The sequence below is a fragment of the Monodelphis domestica genome, chromosome 4 (genome assembly GCF_027887165.1).
Source record: "Monodelphis domestica isolate mMonDom1 chromosome 4, mMonDom1.pri, whole genome shotgun sequence".
NCBI lineage: Eukaryota > Metazoa > Chordata > Mammalia > Didelphimorphia > Didelphidae > Monodelphis > Monodelphis domestica.
In genome coordinates, this window is record NC_077230.1 from 421,600,774 (window position 1) to 421,620,909 (window position 20,136).

Consider the following 20,136-nt stretch of genomic DNA (forward strand, 5'->3'; position numbering starts at 1 on the left):
TTTTGTTTGTTTTATATGAGTCTTCTTCCTCAGTGACCTATTTGGAAGTATGTTTTGCATGATCACACACGTACGATCTAGACCAAATTGCTTATATTTCAGAGAGGAGGAAGGGAGGGAGAGAATTGGGAAGTCAACATTTTCAAAAAGAAATATTGAAAATTGTTTTTACATGTAATTTGAAAAAATAAAATAATTCTTTAAAAGAACTGGAAAGGCTTTCATCAGCTATCTAGTCAACAGTATGAATGTAAGTTGACAGCATTTTTGTTTTTTATCTTCAGCATCTAAGATAGTGACTGGTGCATTTTGAGTGGCCCTGTCTCTATGTCTGGAAGGCCATGGGGAATGGCACGGGTCCTTTTTCCCATCGTAGGGGCTCCCAGCCCTTGTCCTAGGAAGGAGGATCCTGGGTAAAGTGGAAGCTGGGGGACTACAATACCCACAGTTAATGGCGGCACCTCCTTCTCTGGCGTCCCCGACAGAGTAGCCTTCTGGGAAATGGAGTTCCTCCCTCTCCTCCGCCCTTTCAGTCCCCTCCGACCCCACGCCGAACTACAACTCCCGGTATGCCTCGAAGCAGAAACCCGGAAGTGGAGGCAAGAGGGCGAGTGAGTGGAGTGAGTGGAGTGTGTGAGTGGTGGGAGCCCCTGCCGCGGAGCGACCTGCGGGCGCCCGGAGCGGGTAAGGCCGGAGGGTCGGGTCGGGGAGGCGGGCAGAGGCGGGCCGCCGACTGTCGAGGGGCGCTGGGTGCGTCCCGGAGTAGAGACAGGACTGGGGGGGCGGGGCACCTGGAAGGAGGGAGACAGGTGGGAGGAAGGGGCCTCACTCCTGAACCCCCACCCCCAACCTAGGGGTCTTGCCCTTGGGCGTGGGGTGGGGGGAGCACCGCATTGGGAGACCCTCTCCTCTTCCCGTCCTTACTCCGCCCTCCCTGGCTGGCCCTTCTCTGGCCTCAGTTTCCCTACTTGTGCAGGGAGAGGCGGTGTCTTTGGCCTCCGTTTCCCCATCGGTAAGAGGATGGAGCAGGTATTCCTTCTGAGTCTGGGCCTCTTCCCAGCCCCAGAGATCATTAGGTTCCCACGGACCATCAGCACCCCAGCCATGGGGCGGGAGCAGCCTGACCATCAGTATCATTCGCCTCTGTTGGGTTTCGGTCTGGCAGGCCCAAGGGAGTCCAGGGAGCTGGAAGCCCTCGATGGCCCACAGAGAACAGGATGATGGATCTGGTAGGACTTTAGGACAGGTATTGGGGAGCCCAGAACAGAGGATGGCCCAGCTGGGATGGACCTGAGAACCTGGAATGACAGAGATGGGAGGGACCCGAAGAGCACAGAACCTCGGAGCTTGGGAGAGGCCTTTGGACAGCGAATGTCAGAACGGAGAGACACCTGACAGCCGGGAATGTTAGAACCAGAAGAGAGCTTGCCCGACCGTGTGAGCAGGGAAGGAGTTCAGGACCTGGAATGCCAGCGCTGAGAGGTTTCTTAGACCGAGGAATGTCAGAACTAGAAGGGATCTTGGTACCTAGGATGTCAGAGCTGGGAAGGACCTCCTCCTTTTACAGTTGGGGAGACTGACACCCCCAAAAGGGGAGGGGGACCTTCCTTCTTAAGCAAAGGAAGGACAGGCTATTGGGGCTGGGCAAAGGGAATTTTATTCCTCGACAAGGAGCTGGTAGGAGGAGACAGCCCGGCCTGACCCAGGTCCCTTATTTCTGCAATCAGAGCTGGGCCTGATAGCTGGGTGTCAGCCTCTCATCTTTCATGTCCCTAAGGAGCCCCATCAAGAGGAGATCTGGGGACCCAGGACAAAGGGTCTCTGTCCTGTGTCCAGCGAAGGAGTGCCTGAGACGAAGTAGTGAGCAGCCCTCAGCCAGGAGGCAGCCGATGCCCCGTGCCCGGGCATCTCCCTCCATGTAGATGGCCCTCTCCAGTCTCCTTTGACCCTGGTGCACTGACTGTCTCTGAACCTGTTTTTTGGTCCCTCAAACGGAGGTCTCCGGATCGAGCTCCCCAATCTGAATGGCCGGGTGTTAGCTACCATCTAATTCCAAGATTGTCCGGGGCTTCCGGCCGGTAGAAGTCAGGGAGAAGGGCCATGTAGGAGCCTGGCCACTGGCCCTCGACGCCTGAGGGTTTGATGAGGGCTTCCACTGAGGGCAGGCATGGCCCAACAGCGCTAGGGGCAGGGCTGGAAGGGTTTCCTGAGGGACTTCTTTACCCCTTGACCTGGAGGCCTTTAAGGATTCAGACTGGGTCAGGAAAGGGTATGAGCCCAGAGAGGGGTCGAGTCTCCATTAGGGAAGCCTTGAATGCCAAACTCAGAAGTCGCCCCTATCACCCACCTAGCACATGGGTGGTTATGGCACAGGATGGATTTTGACTTGGGTGGGCTGTGGAAGATAGTATCCTAAAGGCTTATCAATGGAAGTTTATTTCTTTAAAATGATAAGGAGCAGCTCACATTTACCTAGCCGGGCGATCTCTTGTGAGACCACTACTCGTATTATTGAATGCCCACTTTACAGAAGGGGAAACTGAGGTTCAGACGTTATGTGCCTGGTCCCGTGCTCACATCCAGTGAGTAGTGTCCGTGGTAGGATTCAAACCCAGTTCTCACTGGCTCCAGGGTTTTTTGAGCCCATGCAGGAAGGAGCAGGCAGTCACCAGCTAGAGAGGGCACTAGTGGCTGGAAGTGGGGGTTAGGAGGGCGGGGCGAGAAGGTGGCCAGGACCCCTCCTAGACGGTACTTGTATTCGGCTGAGCTTCCCGGCCCTGACTGAGCCCAGGGCCCCGGGTCACGTAGCATTTGAACTCGAGGCTCTCCAGAGTCGGTCCGGGCTGGAGGAGAGTGCAGAGCCCTGCCATCCCGTGCTCGGCCCCTCCCCCGACAGCCTGGTCCCGGCCCCCCCAAGGACCGGGCTCTGCAGAGGCAGGATTGGGACCCCGAGTCTCCCCTCCCAAAGCCGGACTCTGCTCGCATAGTTGCTGTGCCTGGAGTAGAAACCTTGGGCGATCCCGGAGGAGATGGCGCCCCCGCCCCCGCCCCCACCCCCACCCCCCCTTGTTCTGGGGGACAGCTCGAGACCCCTCAGCGTTCTCTCGCCCCGACTGTCCCTGCCGGCTTTCCGCCCCCTCGCCTGCCCTTTGGGGTGTTGTTTCAGCGCGGACCCGAGAGCTTTAAATCCCGCCCTGTGCACGGCGGTGGGCGGCTCAGGGAGTCTCGTTAAGAGAGGCCCACGGAGGACGGGAGTCCAGCCATCCCCTCCTTCCCTCTGCACGGGAGAGAGCGGGCTCGGGAACTGGAGGACGCTCCCTGGCCAGCTCGTGCGCCCCTCCCCCACCCCCACATACTTACACCTCCTAGCCCCGCCCCTTCGCCGATGCCCGTCCATATATGGGTATGGCCCCGATCGGCAGCCTGTCATTGGGCCGCGCCGTCATGCGCGAGTCTGTCAACAAAGGGGCGGGGGGTGTGGTGGCGCGGGCTCCCAGAACACCTCGATTTTCCACCCTTCCTTCTTTCCCCTCCCTCCACCACTGCACTCCCAGCGCATGCGCTCTGCCTTCCCACGCTCTGGGCTTCCCTCTGAATAGTACCTAGAATCCGGAGGGGGTGCAGCCCCGAGGCCTCCTGGGGGCGATTGGGAGGAGCCTGCTTTTGGAGTCAGAAACCCTGGCCCTGCCGCTGGCTTGCTATGTGACCTTGGGCAAGTCATTGCCTCTCTAGGTCTCAGTTTACTCATCTGTAAAATAAAGGGATTGATTTAGAATGACCTCCTGGGGCTGCACTAGCTCGAAATGTCAGCCTGCCGTTGGGGAGGAGTCTGGGTGAAAGGACAGTGTTGGGGAAGATTTATTTGGTGCCTAAATTTGGGGTTTGAGGATCAGGGAACAGGAAGGGGCATGATATGGGATGCCTTGGGCAAACAGGGCCAGGAGGAAGGGGCTGCTGTGCCCAGGTGAGCAGGACAGAACCCAGCCTGGGCCCACCACAGCTCTGCTGCCCCCCATTCTCTCTGGGCCTGGGTGTCACCCTCATTAGAATGAGGTTGTACCTCATTAGCTTACTGAGCCCCTCGCTAGCTCCAAGAGCCTTAGCAAGTGTTTGCTCCCCTCCAGTTCCTTCTGTCCAGTGTGAACGGGCACCCCTAGCTGTGGGCAGTCCAGCAAATTCCTGCCCGAGAGAGGGCTGGGCAGCCGCAGCCAGGGGAGCCCCAGGGCACTGGCATGGTGACTGGGCAGGGTATGCTCTGAGGCTGCTCCCGCCTGGACACTGTTTAACCCAACACTCGGTACCCCTCTTTGGCATCTCCCCACAGCGGCCATCTGGCCTCTGAAGATCTCCAGAACGGGAGTGTTCAGTCCCGTCCCTGCTACATTCAATGCCTATCTTCATCCTAGCTTTCCCCAGTGGCTCGGCCCCCCGTGGCACTCACTTCCCAGGTCACTGGGCACAGTGCAGGCGCCCTGCACGGCCCTCCCGTAGAGAGCTGCGGGCAGCGTCCTCCCACCCCAGCCCTCAGGCAGAGGCCAGCTCTGAGCCCCGGCACGTATGCTGTGAGTGTGTTTCTTTAACAACCGCAGGAGGTCCTTCCCCGGCTGATGGCCCACCACCCCTTTGCTGTCTTCCTCCGCAGGTGGCTCTGGGCGCCTTCGTCTCTAGCCGGGCCTTCAGAATGTGCTGACCCTCATCTGGCTGGACCGCCATGGACCCCAGCAGCCTCTCGCCAGTCCAGCTGTGGTGCCCTCGGCCCTTCGGTACCTATTCGCAGAATCAGCCCCGCTCAGCTGCTCCCTCAGCCCGAAAGCCCCCTCCTCCCCCTGCCTGCCCTGAGCCAAGCGGCGGGAGCAGCATCAGCTCCGGGGATGGGCTGGCCCGCTCTGAGAACACCCCTCCGGCCCCTGCGACCCCCGCAGCTCCCCTGCTTTCCACGGCCCCCGGTGAGGAGGGTCGAGTCCTGCTGGACACGTGGTACGTTATCAAGCCTGGCAACACCAAGGAGAAGGTGGCCTTCTTTGTGGCCCATCAGTGCGGTGGTGGCGCCAGCCGGGCCAGTGCCGGGAAGGTCAAGGGCCACTGGGGCAGTGACAGCTCCAAGGCCAAGCGGAGACGGCGCTGCCTGGACTCCACCAAACCCCGGCCAGGCCCTGGCAAGCCACCTGATGGGGGGGGAGACGAGGACCAGCAGCTGCCGGCGCCCTCCGAGGCCTCAGCCTGTGCCCCTGAGGACGTGGACCTGCTCTCCGTGGCCGAGATGGTGGCCCTGGTGGAGCAGAGGGCAGCTCTGGCCCTGCAGAGCTACCCTCGTGCAGGGGCCCCGACCCCAGTGGTTTTCGTATCGGCGGAGCAGGGCGCTCAGGGTGCTGTCGGGGAGCATCGGCAGGGGCAGGGCAGTGACTGCAGCCGTGTGGCTGAGGCAGTGGCTCATTTTGAGGCCCAGCGGGATGGGCCAAGAAAGGAGGAAGTGCGGGCTGGGGAAGGCGGTCCGGGAGGTGGTCCTGGGGAGGTACGCATTGCCTTTCGAATCTCCAGCGGCCGGGAGCCCCGCTCCCCGGAGGGTGGCCCCCCAGGGGCGGGCTCCGGAGGCCGGCCAGGGTGCCCTTATGGCAGCGGGCCGGGCCCCAGCAGCCGGGCCCAGGACAAGATCACCTGTGACTTGTACCAGCTCATCAGCCCTTCTCGAGATGCCCTGCCCAGCAACGTGGACTTCCTGTTGGCCAGGGCTGATGAGGCTGGAGAAGGGGAAGCAGCCGGAACTTCCCGCCCCGAGGGGCCTCCCGAGCGAGCCTCTGCAGGAGCCACAGCAGGGGACAAGCCCCCTGCCCCGCCCCCGCCCCCCACGGGGGCCCGGGAGTGTGGGGGAGGGGGCGCTGCGGGCTTCCACGTGGACGTGGTGGTCACGGGAGTGGTGGATGAGTGCGTGTTCTTCGGCAAGGATGGGGCCAAGACCGTGAAGGAGGAGACAGTGTGCCTGACAGTGAGCCCGGAGGAGCCCCCGCCCCCGGGCCAGCTCTTCCTGCTGCCTGCCCGCGGGGAGCCGGCGCCCGAGGCGCCTGCTGCCCCAGAGGTACCCACAGCGCCCGCGCCCGAGGGCAGCGAGCCCGAGGCAGGGGGCGGGGCGGGCGCAGCGGCCCCCGACGCCTCCCTGTGCCGCCTCTATCACCACGTATCCCATGACTTCCTGGAGATCCGCTTCAAGATCCAGCGGCTGCTAGAGCCCCGCCAGTACATGCTGCTGCTGCCCGAGCACGTGCTCGTGAAGATCTTCGGCTTCCTGCCCACGCGCGCCCTGGCCGCGCTCAAGTGCACGTGCCACTACTTCAAGTGCGTCATCGAGACGTTCGGCGTGCAGGCCACCGACTCGCGCTGGAGCCGCCACCCGCTCTACCGCGACGACCCCTGCAAGCAGTGCCGCAAGTGCTATGAGAAGGGCGACGTGTCCCTGTGCCGCTGGCACCCCAAGCCCTACCACCACGACCTGCCCTACGGCCGCTCCTACTGGATGTGCTGCCGCCGGCCCGACAAGGACACGCCGGGCTGTCGGCTGGGCCTGCACGACAACAACTGGGTGCTCCCCTGCCACGCGCTGCGGCCAGCCCGGGAGGACGCCAGGTGAAGTGGGGGGAGGGGGAGGGAGCGCCCACCCCCCCCCTCCCAGCCCCTCCCCGCATTCCTTCTGGCCGGCCCCTCCTCAGCATCTAGGACTCGGAGCCAATCGGGCGGGGAACCGAAAAGCCTTCCTGAGACCCCCCCTTTGATTGGCTACTTGGCACTTAAGCCCCACCCCCAGACTCCTGGCTGTTCTCCTGCCAAGGTCTGGGAATAGAGCTGGGCATCTCTTGAGGAGGGCGGTCTTCATCTCAGCCCCTCCCCCGGGGCGGTCTTTCTCCCACCTGGACTCTCCAGGTGGGGGTGCTGCGCCCCGAGCTGGGGCCTTTCTGTCAGCTTTTCAGAAAGTCAAGTCACTAACCCCCGAGGGCCCTGCCAGCAGAGAGTGGACTCAGGCCGTGTCCATGCTGCCCTTCTCGGGTGCCCCCCTCCCCCCAGACTGCACGCCCACACCAAGGACAGTGTCCAGACCTCTAGACCTGGCCCCCCAGTTTTCTCCAGCCTCTGGGGCATCTCTCCCAAACCTGCCTCATCCATAATCTTGCCCCTGCCTCTGGGGTGGGGAGGAGGGGAAAACATTTCTTACGGAGGATTTGACTCCATTTCCCCCTTACCACACAATTTCAAGCAGCCCCCAATCCCAAAGCTGTGAATCCTTTCTGAGCGTGGTGGGAAGCCCGGGCCTGAATTTCTGGGTTTCCCACTTCAGCTCAGGGGACACTCTGGGGGGTGTCGGGTCCTCTCTCTGCTGGGCCAGGCTCACCTCCAGCCTGGCTGCCTTCAGAAAATCAGACTCCTGGGTTTCTCGGGGAAGCTGGGACATTCTAATATTTGGTTGGTTTGGTTTTGTTTTGTGGTGGATTTTTTCCCGTTTTGTTTTGTTTTGGTTTTTGTTCGTTTGTTTTTACATCTTTGTGGTTCTGAATGCTTCTCATGTGTGGCAGTCTGGCCGGTTTGGGAATCGGCCCTTTCTATAAAGCAACTATTTATAAGGCTGGGCCTTGGGCTGGTCTGTGTACAGGGCGGGGAAGGGATTTTGGAGCTCCAAAGGCCGAGGGTCAGGCCTTTGCAGATGTGCCCTGTGTCTGACAGCTAATGCTGCGTCCTGGACCCACGGGCTTCGGCTTCTCCAGAAAAGGGAGGGAGGGAGGCGCGGCTGACCATTCTGATTCCCCAGCTTTGGGTCTAGCCAGGAGGGATGAGATCCCAACACGGATACAGTCACACAGGAAGAGGACAACAGACTATGTGCACTCAGATCTAAAAAGGACCCCAAGGAATCTAGGCTGGCAGTTAGATGGTGCTGTGAATGAAGTGCCAGACTCCTCTTGCAGAATTCAGTCGGGCCTCAGGCAATTACTAGCAAGTCATTTAACCCCTCCTGGCCTGTTTCCTCCTCTGTAAGATGAATTTGAGAAGGAAATGACAAACCACTGGTATCTTTGCAAACAAACAAACCCAAAGAAGGTCATAAAAAGTTGGACAAAACAACAACCAGTCCCCTTCACTCTACATAGAAGGATTTCCTGGCTTAGGCTTGAAAAAATGTCATTGGCATCATGGCCAAAGTAGAGATCATTGGATTGAAACTTGGAGGACCTGGGTTTGAATCCAGCTGCTGCCACTTAACTCTCTAGGCAACCATGGGAGAGATCATTGAACCTCTCAGGATGGCTTTGGGGGATACCTTCCTTTTCAAATTCTATGACCCTGTGAGGTCATAGAGATAATTAGGAGCCAGGCTGGCATTGGAGGGATTCCTGCACTGGTGCTCCTCAGGGAAAGTCACTGCCAACTAAGGGAATCCAGGAGGACTGAAATAGAACCAGTAGTTTCTGAGTTAATATTTTGATAACAACTGCCATTTAGAAAGCATTTAAAGATTAGACCTTGGCTGTATGTTATTTCATCTGACCCTTATAACAACACACTGCAGTGGGTGCTACAGCTACATAGCTGTAAAAAAAAAAGAAAGAAAGAAACTGAGACTTCAGTGAAGTCATTCACATGGCTCGTAAGTGTTTAAGCCAGGATTGAATTATTTTAAGAAATCACAGGTAGTGAAGTGGATAAAGTGCAGGGCCTAGAATCAGTAAGATTCATCTTCTTGAGTTCAAATCCAGCCTCTTACACTTACTAGTTGTGTGACCTTGGGTAAGTCATCTAACCTTGTCTGCTTCAGTTTTCCCATCTATCAGCTGAGCTGGAGAACCACTCCAGTTTGCCAAGAAAACCCCAAGAGGGGCCATAGAGAATTGAACCAGACTATCCGAAATGACTGAACAACAATACTCTGTTTTGACAAAGAGCAGTGAGAAGAGAATAGGGAGGTCATATCCAAAGATTATGATGATATAAAAGCAAATGACTGACAGAACAACAGCATGGATAAGACACTTGACCATATGCAATTTGGGGCATGACTGGATTTTCTAGCTCTATCTCTGTAAAAGATCTGAGGGTTTTGTTGATCTGCATCCCCAGTACCCATCAGTCAACCAAACAGCACTTACTAGTCATTTTCTGTTGTCATCTGGGCATTTTGGTAGGCACTGGACATAAAAAGGCAAAAAATACAACCACTTCTGCCCCTCAAGGAGCTTATAAGCTATAGGGGGAGACAGTGCCCACATAATAGTAAATACAAAATATTGCTATAAATTAAAATTTTTAAAGCCAAGTCAATTCTATAATAGCGGACAATTTTGTAGCGCTTTAAGGTGTGCATTGCCTGCAATCTCATTTGATCCTCAGAAGAACCCTGAGAGTTAGGTGCTACTATTAGCCACATTTTTGAAATTATGAAGTAGAAAACAAGGACGATGAAGGAATTTCCCAGCATCCCATTTAACCTTAGAGACAGAATTCAGACCAGGCAGCCTCTAAATCTCCAAATAAATACAAGGTAACTTAAGGGGGAATGGGGTGGGGAGTGGGTGCAATAACAATGGGGATGGAAGATCAGGAAAGTTTTCCTACAAGAAGTTGTAGCTAAACTGTGCTTTGAAGGAAATTATGAATTCTAAAATGTGAGCATGAGAAGAGAAGACATTCTAAGCCTAGGCTTCCTGACTCTTGAATCCAGCCTGCTGTCCATATGTCATCTAACATGGGGGACAGTCAATGCAAAGGCAAGAAGGTATGAGACCAGTTTAAAGGGAAGAGATATACGGTGGGATTGGTATCAGTGGTGTGATATGGCAGCCAGAAAAACTCGGGTTCTTGGGTCCTTAAGGTACAATGTCATCCTGGGTAAGGCTTTTTAGTGACCCCCAGACAGTGTTTTAGAATTCTGGATTGCAAAACGAATTCTACTTTGCAGGGATGGGAAAGGGAGTGATGAAATTGCAAATCTGTGTTTTTTAAGAAAGGTCATACCCTGCTTACTTTGTGATGTTGTCAAACCACATTTCTCCCTCTGGCTGCTATAGAAGCTACATTTTAGGAAGGGTCTAGACTAGAATCAGTGGGCATAAAATCAAATTTCATCTCTGATATTCTCTACCGTGGTGAAAAACTTAGCTGCCCGAGCCTCTGTTTCCTCCTCTATAAAATGAAGGCATTTCGGGGCAGCTGGATAGCTCAGTGGATAGAGAGCCAGGTCTAGAGATGGAAGGTCCTGGGTTCAAATCGGGCCTCAGCCACTTCCCAGCTGTGTGACCCTGGGCAAGTCACTTGACCCCCATTGCCTAGCCCTTCCTACTCTTCTGCCTTGGAGCCAACAGAAGGTAAGGGTAAAAAAAAAAACCAAAAAAATAAGATGAAGGCATTTGAGCTGATGGTATCTAGAAACCTAAAATAAAATCATTCAGAGGAGAGTAGCCAAGATAGTTTCCAGGATGGTGCAGAACCTGGGTCGGGTTGAAATCCCACCTTCGGAGGATCAGTTGAAAGAACTGGGAATGATTCACCCTTGAAGAGTACTTGCTGATGGTGTAAGGATCTGAAGGCCATCATGGGGAAGAGAGACTAGCTATACATACACACACACAGAGGTTTGAAGCTGGCTAACCCTTTGAGGTAATCTAGCCTAGATCTTTATTTTTATGGAAGAGAAGACTTGAGGCCCAAAGAGTTGAAGTTGTTTGCCTCTGGTCACATATGTAGTACATGAGAGGGGCACAATTTGAGCCAAGGACCTCTGTTTTCAAATCCGAAGCGCTTTCCATAAGAACACACTGCTTTTATGTTTGCATAAACATATGCAGATAGGTAGTCCCTAGTGGATAGAGTACTTGACCTAGTCAAGAAAGACAAGTTCAAATCCACCCTCTGCCTCATACTAGGTGTGTGGACCCTTAGCTGGTCTGCCTGTTTCCTCCTCTGTAAAATGAGAATCACCCCTCACCTGCCTCCCAGGGTTGTTGTGAGGATCAAAGGAGAGCCCATTAAAGTGCTTTGCAAAGCTCTGAGCACTATATAAATATTTTACTCATATTCTGAGGCCCCAGGGCTAGGCACTGCCCTAGATGTCTGGGGCTGCTTGGGAAAGTGGCGTCTCCCTTTGGGGTGCAGTCAAGAGAGCTGTTGGGACAGGTGCTCTCTGATGTGGCTTCCAATGGGAATAGTCCAGGCTTCAAGGACCCCAGGGTCTCACTGGTCCACGTGAACAAGACGCTGGAGGTAATCCTGCATAGACTCCTACAAGCAGCAAAAGAGTTCATCTGGGCGTGGACCTCACCAACTCCAGTTAAAGGGGAGCGCGCTTTCGTCTCCTCCAATCAGGAGCCGGCAAGGTCGAGAGGTGTGTCCTCTGTGAAACCAATTAGAATTTCACTCCTTTGGGGCATGTCCAATAGTCAGCCGATAATACCTGGGGGGCGTGGCAAAGGCCAGGTCGCCCGGACGACGTGATGGGCGTGGCTCGCGTGGAGCCAATCCCCATCGTGCCGCCGGAGGCGGGAGGGGGTGGGTCTCTATGTTTCCCAGTTGGGGCCTCCCATTGGTCTTGATTGCGACTCTCTCTGCGTTCATTGGGCGGGTTATTTCCGGAGAGGCGTGGCGTGCAGGATACACCTCAGCTTTCCGGGCCTCTGCAGGTCCCGGACCATGAGGAAAAGCAATGGCGGGAGTCACGGAGGCGGTGGGGGGCGACCCCGCCGTCGGAGTGTGGAGCGGGGTCTGTCTGAGCCGCTTCAAACCCGGCCACTACTCCAGCGCCGCCTGCTCCGGCCGCCGCTGCCACTGCTGCTGCTGGCACTGGCCCTGGGCACCGGGCTCTACGTGGCCTGTGGGTCGTGGGGAGGGACAGGAGCAGTGGGAGGAGGAGTCGGAGAGCGAAGAGCAGGGGCCAAGAGAAGGAGCAGCCCGGACCTGCAGGTGAGACCAGACGGGAGAACCAAGGAGAGATCCGGGAACTGACACTCCCCACCACCGTCCGATGGGAGACTGACCCCCCCCCCAACGGACTGCCCCCCCCCCCAACTGACCCGTGGGAGACTTGACACCTTTCCCCACCCAATCTACCAGAGATGGTGACTGCCTCCCAGTAATTCCATGGAAACTAGCATCACCATTTTTATACGTCTCTTTGAGAGCCCGACACCTCCAATATAGACCTATCTAGTGGAGGCTGAGAGATTCCCCCTGGCCCTACTTGTCTAGCAAAGATTGACACCCGCCTATCCGAAGAGACTGGCACCCCTTTAAACACATTTGTCTAAGAAAGACTAACCCCCCCCCTCCCATCCATGGAAGACGGAAACTTGGGCACTTGCCTCCCCCAGAATAAATTCAGGGAATACTGGCCTCCTAGACCGCAGAAGATTGATCCCTCACATAATACAAGGGAGACCACCAGCCCTACCTGCCCTTCATGAGAGAATCATCAAGTGTTTTATTAAATGTTCACTCTGCTAGGCACAGGGATAGAAGCCCAAGGAATGGGATTGTCCCTGCCGGCAGGGAGCTTACATCCCAAAGTGTACATGCTTGTGTACATTCTATATAATGAATATATTTTTACACAACTATCTAATTAATCCTTGTCTAAAATGTAGAGAGGGCCTCTGTGAGGCAGAAGGAAGGAGGAATGCATTGCCCAAACATAAAGACATGGAGATGGGAGAGTCTTCATGCATGACCTAGGCCAGCTTGGCTGCACAGCGGACTGCAAAAGGGTGGCTGAAACTTTTCAAAAGGCAGGAGAGTTAAACCAAGCACTGGAGTGGAGTGGATTGGGCAGGGGAGTCACAAAGTCAGATCTAGGCTTCAGGAAAATGACTTGGCAGCAGTGGCATCATGCAAGATAGACTGTCGTGGGAGAGACCCAGGGTAGGGAGCCCCTTTAGTATTGACTATTGCAGAAACGATGAAGGCCTAAAGGAAAGGGGTAGCTGTAAGAGTGGCCAGAAGGGTCATATGGGAGAGATGGAGTGGTGCAAACTGCAAGATCTGGCAACTCATTGGACATCAGAGAGTAAGAGACAGTGTGGAGTCCAGGATCACGGCAGACTGAGACTTTAAGAATGGCCCACTAACAAGGCTGTAAGGACATGTTTCCTCCCAAGACTCAACTGGTAGTGACTGCTCCAGGAGAGCCTTGATTCTTTGGAGACTGAATCCGGTACTTTTATAACTGGCTCAGACTGGTCTGCAATTCTTATCTCCAGTGAAAACAGTCCTAGGTTGGTGGTCCAAGTACCTGGGCTATTTGAGGCCCTATTCTTCCCTTTCCTGGGCCTCTGTAAAAGATTTGGTGAACCTGATTATCGCAAAGGTCCTCTCTACCCAATGGGCTATGGTTCCCGCCTCCCAGCCCAGAGTCACAAAAACTGTCACATCTTCTGGTGACTGATACGGTGCTTCCTCTTTGGGTACTTTCCTGTTCCCCATCTCTGGCCCTCCCTCTCTCACAGGCACAGCTGTTCTAGTGGTCTCAGAAGGAAGGACAAACACTTTAACACAGGAAAGATCCAGTTTCCTTGCCAGCCCCTTGTGCTGACAGGTGGGGGAAGGCCTAGTACAGGTGTATGTCCATCTGCTGACGGCTGTGGAGTTATTGGCTGGTTTAGAATCCCAGCAATGCACCCCTGTAGCCTTCAATCTCCATGGGTTGATGTTTCCCCATGGCTAACAGAAAGGCTTTGAACAACTTGTAAAGTCACTTTTTGCTCCAAGTTTTATTGATCTTATTAGGCAAGAGACCCAGGTTAGCCTCAGAACTGAAGCCAGACCCAAGGCTTGTAGCCTCCCAGGATGCTACCACCTGCCAAATAATTTCTCCAAAGTTACAGTTTTTCCTCAAATTATAGACAGGACCTAGCTCTTAGGGAGGCCCCTGAGCCTTTTCTTCTCTAGGCTCAATATTAGCAGCCCCTTGTACCCCTCCTTTTCTGGCATTGGCTCAGGGCCCATCTGGATTCTGATTGTCCTTCTCTGGATGCTCTCCAGTGTTTAAGGGGCTTTCCTCACACATGGTGCCCATACTTAAACACAGTCTATCACCTCCTTGTTCCCAAAGGCTAGGCCTCCCTGAATGTAGAGAGAGCACACTAGGTTGCTAGATCTCCCACATCCTACTCAGAGCTCACAGCCCCCTGAAATTCCTACATATTCTTCAGACGAACCGTCATCGGGCTTCCCCCTCCCCATGCTATATGTGTGAAACTGGCATCCTGAACCCGAGCGTCACACTTAATGTTTATTAAATTTCCATTTATCCCGCCCAGTATTCTGGCCTCTCAGGGTCTTCTTGGGTCCTGAGCACCCATATGATTAGGGTGCCATCTATGCCTTTATTCAAGTAACTGATTAAAAAAATCCTAACGCTCAGAGCCAGACACAGATCGTCCCTGGGCCCTCCATTTTCTTTCAAGTTGATGCTAAGAAAGGAACAATCTCTACTCGCCATGTGGAGGAGACTCCCCGAAGCCTTATTGCAGGTTTAAGCTTTGATGGCTTAAAATACAGAACTACGACCTAAAGTTGGGAAGTACATCTTTATATACAAAGTGGCTGTACTCGTTCTGGGGGGAAGAGATAAGCCCACAAAGATATATAGGGCCTAATCTACACATCTATTTACAAAATAATTAGACACAAAGTAGCCTGGGAGGGAGGAACAGCTGAGGGGCTCTTGCAGAGGATGGTCTTAAAGGAAGAGAGGATTCTGGGCATTGGGCCGCCTGCACAACGGCAGAGAGAGCGATGGGAGATAGCTGTTATATGAGAAGGGCACTGGCCGTGGGGCAGAGTATTGGCAGGAGGGGGCCTCCACTGAGGCTGGGTGGGGGCCGGCGGAGCTTCTACTTGATCCTGCAGGCGATCCCAAGCCATGGGAGTTGGCTGAGTAGGGCTGCCACTAGGTCAGTTCTGGGCTTTAAGGAGAACAACTGGAAGAGCAGCGTCTAGAACAGACAAGTGGGGAGAGACGTGGGTCAGCAAGACCAAGGTGGAGGGAATTGGTGAGAGGTGCTGAGGGCCGAGAGACGTCGCTGCATGAGCAGAGGAGGAAAGACGGAAAGGGCTGGGCACGTGGGAGGGAGCCAGGGCATGCCGAGCTCCCATGGGAGGCCTTGGGGGCAAAAGCAAGAAGTTCTGTTTGAGATGTCTGGCTTGTCCGCCTGGGAAGTCCAGGCAGCGGCTGATGGATTTGGGGGTGGAAGCCATTCCGGCGTTAACGGCTCTCCTTCGTGTCTGCCCTCTCGGCCGGCCCTGAATCCACCGAGTCACGCCGTCAGCGATGACTCGGCTGAAGTCTCGGTCGGATGCTTTGATGCCGAGCCCGAGGATCAGCTCGTGGGGCTGCGTGAGAGATCTAGGAGTCGTGGAGAGATGGGCGCTACCCAGAGGATTTGCGTTCAAGTGCAGCCTCCAGCGCTGCCGGCTCTGCGACCCCGGACAAGTCACTCCACCCTGTTTGCCTCCACTTCCTAACCCGTACAGCGAGGCTGGAGAAGGGAATGGCAGATCACTCCAGCGTGGGTGCCAGTAGAAGTCTGTCCTCCACAGCACGGTTACCAAGACAGAGGACAGAGAGAAGAGCAGAGGGCCGGATCCAAGCTCTGAGGAGGACGCCAACAAAGCCAGTAAGCATTCTTGAGGCGCCTACTGCGTGCCGGCCACCGGACTAAGCCTCGGGGGTAAAAGGCCCAGACGGGCCCAGCCCGGGAGGACCCAGCGTCCAGCGGACAGAATCAATAAGAAATAATTAAAGAGAAGGACGGAGAAGGCGAGGTTTCAGCTGGGCCTGGAGGGGAGCCGGGATGGAGGGACCCGTTCTTGGAACAGTGAGGAGGCCAGCGTCCCTGGCGAGGAGAGGAGCAGCGGGTCTGGGTGGGCTTCTGACCGGGGGCCCGCTTTCCCGCAGATGTCTCCCAGGCCACCCTCTCTGCACTGGTTCTTTCCTCATTTACTTGCTCCTTCCTGGTTACCTACAAGTACTTGCCTTCCGCAGATCTGACCACCGTCTGGGGCTGGTCTCTCCCCCGGGACCCTTGGCACGGCCTCCCCTTTGTGCTCCTCTTTGAGATCCTCCACCGTCTATTTCCAGCCTCTTCCTTCATTTGGGCCAAATTCTCGCCGCTCCTTCTCCTAGACAGGCCGCCCTTTGTGGGCTCCCCCCGCTGGCTGACCCCTGGTGCTCAGGCTCCGTTTCTCCTCCAGGGCCCGGCCTGGGCCCACTTCCCCCCCTCTCCCGGCTTGGCTGATCTGCTCGGGTCCCCGTGTCCCTCCCGAGCTCCAGGCCCGGGTCCCCCCCTGCCCCAACATTCTGTGCCTCCTAACATTCCGAGGATCTGTGATGCTTCGCACTCCGGGGGCCTTGGAGAGAGCGCGGCAGAGGACGGCCTCGGGGAGGCAGAACATGGGCCGGGGATGGGGAGGGGACCAAGAGGCCGTGCTCCAGGCCTGGCTGTTCTCTTCCCAGGCTCAGGCCCCCCCTGGCCGAAGCCTCCCTGAAGCCCACCTTCGGACGCTGCTAGGACAGCTGGACCCCCAGCGCCTCTGGGGCAAGTACCTCCAGCCCCTACTGGTTGAAAGGACACCAGGCAGTCCTGGGAACTCGAAGGTCCGGCAGGTAAGGAAGAGAAGGCCTGGGGGGTCTTCTGGGCTCTGGCCCCTTCCTAGGCCCCCTGGGCTTGCGAGCTCCCCTCCTCCCCCATCTTTGGAGAACCAGGAGCCCTTAGTGCCCCCCGTGGACCCAGGAGGCCTCGGCCGCCTGGCTGTCTCCCCCAGATCTCCCGCTAGGCCCCCCAGGCTTCCTGGCTCTCCAAGCCCACCTCCTGTGCCCACAGTTCCTGGAGGATGAACTCCGGGCTCTAGACGCTGGCTGGCAGGTGAAGGTGGATGCCTTCTCGGCCCCGACACCGCTAGGGCCCGTGGCCTTCGCCAGCGTGGTGGCCACGCTGTCCCCAGAAGCCCCCCGACGCCTGACCCTGGCCTGCCACTTCGACTCCAAGCTCTTCCCTCCAGGTGGGCCCCCTTTCCTGGGTGCCACAGACTCGGCTGTTCCCTGCGCTCTGCTTCTCGAGCTCGCCCGCGCCCTGGACCCTCAGCTACGCCGCTCCAAGGACCGGGTAAGGAGGGGCCGGAGCCGGGGAGGGGGGCTTTCTGTGGGGTGCCAGCGCTTGTCTCGGGGCGCCGCCTCCTCCTTTCTGGTGACCGCTTTTCAATGACTTCCAGGGGGCTCCTGTGACCCTTCAGCTCCTTTTCCTGGATGGGGAGGAGGCTTTGAAGGAGTGGGGGCCGGAAGACTCTCTTTATGGGGCTCGGCACTTGGCCCAGCGCATGGAGCAGACACCCCACGGCCCGGGCCTCTCAGAGCTTCAGGCGATTGTGAGTGCGAGCGGGGGCTGCCCCGCCTCAGCAGCCAGGGGGGTCGCTCCCCTTCCTTGGGATTTGTGCCCCAGAGAAACATGGGGGCTTCGGGGATTGAGGGAGGGGAGGGGGGGGCAGTGAATCAGCATTCACTAAGCGCCCACTGTGTGCAGGCACGGGGCCGAGCACGTCAGAGGGCCCCCCGGATGCAGATGCCGTGATTATCCCCATCTGGTAGCTGGGGGAGCCCAGGCTGCCTCAGGGTCGCGGAGCTCGCGTCGGGCCCAGCCCTTTCCCCGCCAGGCTCCGCGGTGTGGGGTGCGAGGGAGCCGCCCCCCCGGCCTGGCGACGCTCTGACTGACCTCCGGCACTCGCGGGGCCGCAGGCGCCCGGCCTGAGCTGACCCGTCGGGAGGCGGTCGCCACACTGCTCTCCCCGCTTTGGGCCCTCCTGGATGTCTGGCTGCTGACCGTCCTCCGCCCCTCCCCTCTGTGTGTCTGTCCCAGGAAATGTTTGTCCTCCTGGACCTGCTGGGAGCCCCGAACCCCGTCATCAGGAGTCACTTCCCCAACACGGCCTCCTGGTTCCAGCGGCTCAGCTCCATAGGTACTGGGGGGCCGGGGGGAGGCGGGACGCCCCCGGCGCCGGGGCCTCCCTGACCCCTTGCTGTCCCCCCGCAGAGAAGCGGCTCCACCGGCTGGGGCTCCTGGCCTCCCACCCCCGCGAGCTCATGTACTTCCAGCAGGGGCCGCCCCTCGGGGCCGTGGACGACGACCACGTCCCCTTCCTGCGCAGAGGTGGGTGCGAGGGCAGGGCGGGGGGGGCAGCCTCTGGCTGGGCGGCCTCTGGCGAGCCTCACGGGCTGCCCTCTGCTCGCCCCGCCAGGTGTGCCCATCCTGCACGTCATCCCCACGCCCTTCCCCGTGGTGTGGCACACGGCCGCTGACACGGAGGCCAACCTGCACGCGCCCACCGTCCACAACCTCAGCCGCGTCTTTGCCGTCTTCCTGGCAGAGTATCTGGGCCTGCGCTAGGCCCCGGTGCCCGCAGGGCCCGAGCGCGCCCGCCCGCGGGGAGTGCCAGGCCTGCCGGGCGCCTGCGGACACAAGGATCAGAAATGAAAAGCCTCCAAGAACTCGCCTTCTCTCCAGGCTTCGCAGTGTTTGGGAGCCTCGGGGCAGGGGGGTCCCTCACAGGAGCCCCGAGTTCAAATCCCAACCCCGCCCTTCCTCTTGGTGGGACCCCGAGGAGGCCCTCCGCCTTCTCGGCCCGAGTGTCCCCGGGGAAGAGCGAGGACGATAACATCCTCCCTCAGGAGCAGCCATCGCGGCCAGCACGGGAGGGAAGGCATGTCCGGGGCAGCCGGTGCCTCTGGGGCTCTCTGGACGCTCGGCCAGCGAGACCGTCCTCTGATCCTCCCTGCAGGCCAGCTGCTGCTGTTGCCTTTCCATCAGGAAACGGAGGCTCGGAGGCTTTGGACCGTGAGCGATTCCCAGGCCCCCAGCTCCCGGCAGGAGACGCCTGTCCTAGGCACCTGTGGGGGAGTCCGGGCACCCCTGGGGACCTCAGAGCCCCGAGGTGAGGCCTGGCTGGGCTGGTGCTCCACTTCGTGCAGGTGACGTCAGGGCTGGCTCCCACGAGAGGGCCCCACAGGGAGTGCTGGCCGAGGAGACCGAGGGGGGGAGTGGACACAGTCACACAGCCCCGGTGTGGGATTCCCCGCCGCTCCCTGGCTGGTTTCTGGGCTCAGCTTCGCCCTTTCCTGTCCATGCCAGAAGGAGCTTCAGTCCCTGGTTCAAGAAGCGTCTGTGGCTCCTTCAGGCCCAGGGACGGCCTCCCATCCTTCCCCGCTCATTCCTGCTGCCCGGCCCACCTGGCCTGTTGGCTCTTCCCCGAATGCCACCTTCCCGCTCCCATCTCTGCCTCAGGGAATCCCGGCTTCCTCCCGTGTGGCTCGTGGGGTCCCACCCTTCTGTGGCCTCCGGAGGTGCCTCTCGTTTGGGCCTCAAAAGAGCCCTGTGAGAGTGGTGCTTTGGGGCTGCTCCTTTTGCAGATGGAGAAACTAAGGCTCAGGGAGATAAAACAAGTGTCTGCTGTGGGATCGGCCCCTCGGCTGCCCCTCTGTCTCTCCTCAATACCTCTCTGACTGCACACGGTAGACTGTAAGCTCCAGGCGGGCAAGATTTCCCGGCTTTGTAATCCCGCCCTGAGCGCTGGCCTGGAGGCCCTAATAAATGACCTGGGGTTGGCTTGGCAGTGCCGAGGGGTCACCGAAGCCGCCTGGGCCTGGCCGGGCAAACGCGGGCTTGCAGACTTCTTGACCTTCCAGCTCTTTGACTGTGTTCCTCATTCTTTAAGCATGGGCAGTGTGCGCCCGGGAGACGGGCGACTGCTGACGCTATCTAGGAAAAAGGAGCTCCTGGCCCTGCTCTATCCACTGAGCCACCAAGCTGCCCTCTGCCTCCCGCCGCCCTGTCCCCTCCGACACCCCTACTGTACAGAGGGCTGGCTCCCGGTGGTCTGGGCCTGCCATCCTTGGCTGATGCCCCGGCCCTCGGGGACCCAAGAGGAGGCACCGGGGCGATGGGCTCTGGCTTCTGCCAGGACTGCCCGTCCAGCTCCGGCCCTCTGCTCCTCCATTGGGTCCTAAGGCACAGATCTGACCTTGTCCCTCCTCAGCTGGGTTGAAGACCCTTCCCAATCTGACTCCAGCCTCCCCTTGCAGACGGGCCTCTTTCGCATCACGTTACACTTTCCCAGACT

General features: G+C 57.8%; 2 protein-coding genes and 1 long non-coding RNA gene across 4 annotated transcripts; 2 read left to right on the plus strand and 1 right to left on the minus strand.

The window, feature by feature from the left end:
- Window positions 1-572: 572 nt before the first annotated feature.
- FBXO46 (F-box protein 46) lies at window positions 573-7,607 on the plus strand. Its single transcript, XM_003341071.3, has 2 exons — window positions 573-684; window positions 4,643-7,607. The coding sequence occupies exon 2, from the start codon at window positions 4,712-4,714 to the stop codon at window positions 6,620-6,622; it is 1,911 nt and encodes a 636-aa protein (XP_003341119.2). The 5' UTR covers window positions 573-684; window positions 4,643-4,711; the 3' UTR covers window positions 6,623-7,607.
- A 2,902-nt stretch (window positions 7,608-10,509) lies between these two features.
- On the plus strand, window positions 10,510-19,689 carry QPCTL (glutaminyl-peptide cyclotransferase like). 2 transcript variants are annotated; one of them, XM_007492136.3, is made up of 7 exons: window positions 10,510-11,934; window positions 16,484-16,633; window positions 16,851-17,132; window positions 17,239-17,391; window positions 17,880-17,979; window positions 18,054-18,170; window positions 18,259-19,689. In XM_007492136.3, the coding sequence occupies exons 1-7, from the start codon at window positions 11,665-11,667 to the stop codon at window positions 18,405-18,407; spliced, it is 1,221 nt and encodes a 406-aa protein (XP_007492198.1). In that variant the 5' UTR covers window positions 10,510-11,664; the 3' UTR covers window positions 18,408-19,689. The 2 variants fall into 2 exon arrangements, with proteins under 2 accessions (XP_007492198.1, XP_016277790.1); XM_016422304.2 differs by lacking the exon at window positions 10,510-11,934 and adding an exon at window positions 14,960-15,644.
- Window positions 14,238-16,490, minus strand: LOC130453951 (uncharacterized). Its single transcript, XR_008911626.1, has 2 exons — window positions 15,994-16,490; window positions 14,238-14,963 (listed from the first exon to the last, which is right to left on the minus strand). It is a non-coding gene; the product is annotated as an uncharacterized LOC130453951 (long non-coding RNA).
- Window positions 19,690-20,136: the final 447 nt, after the last annotated feature.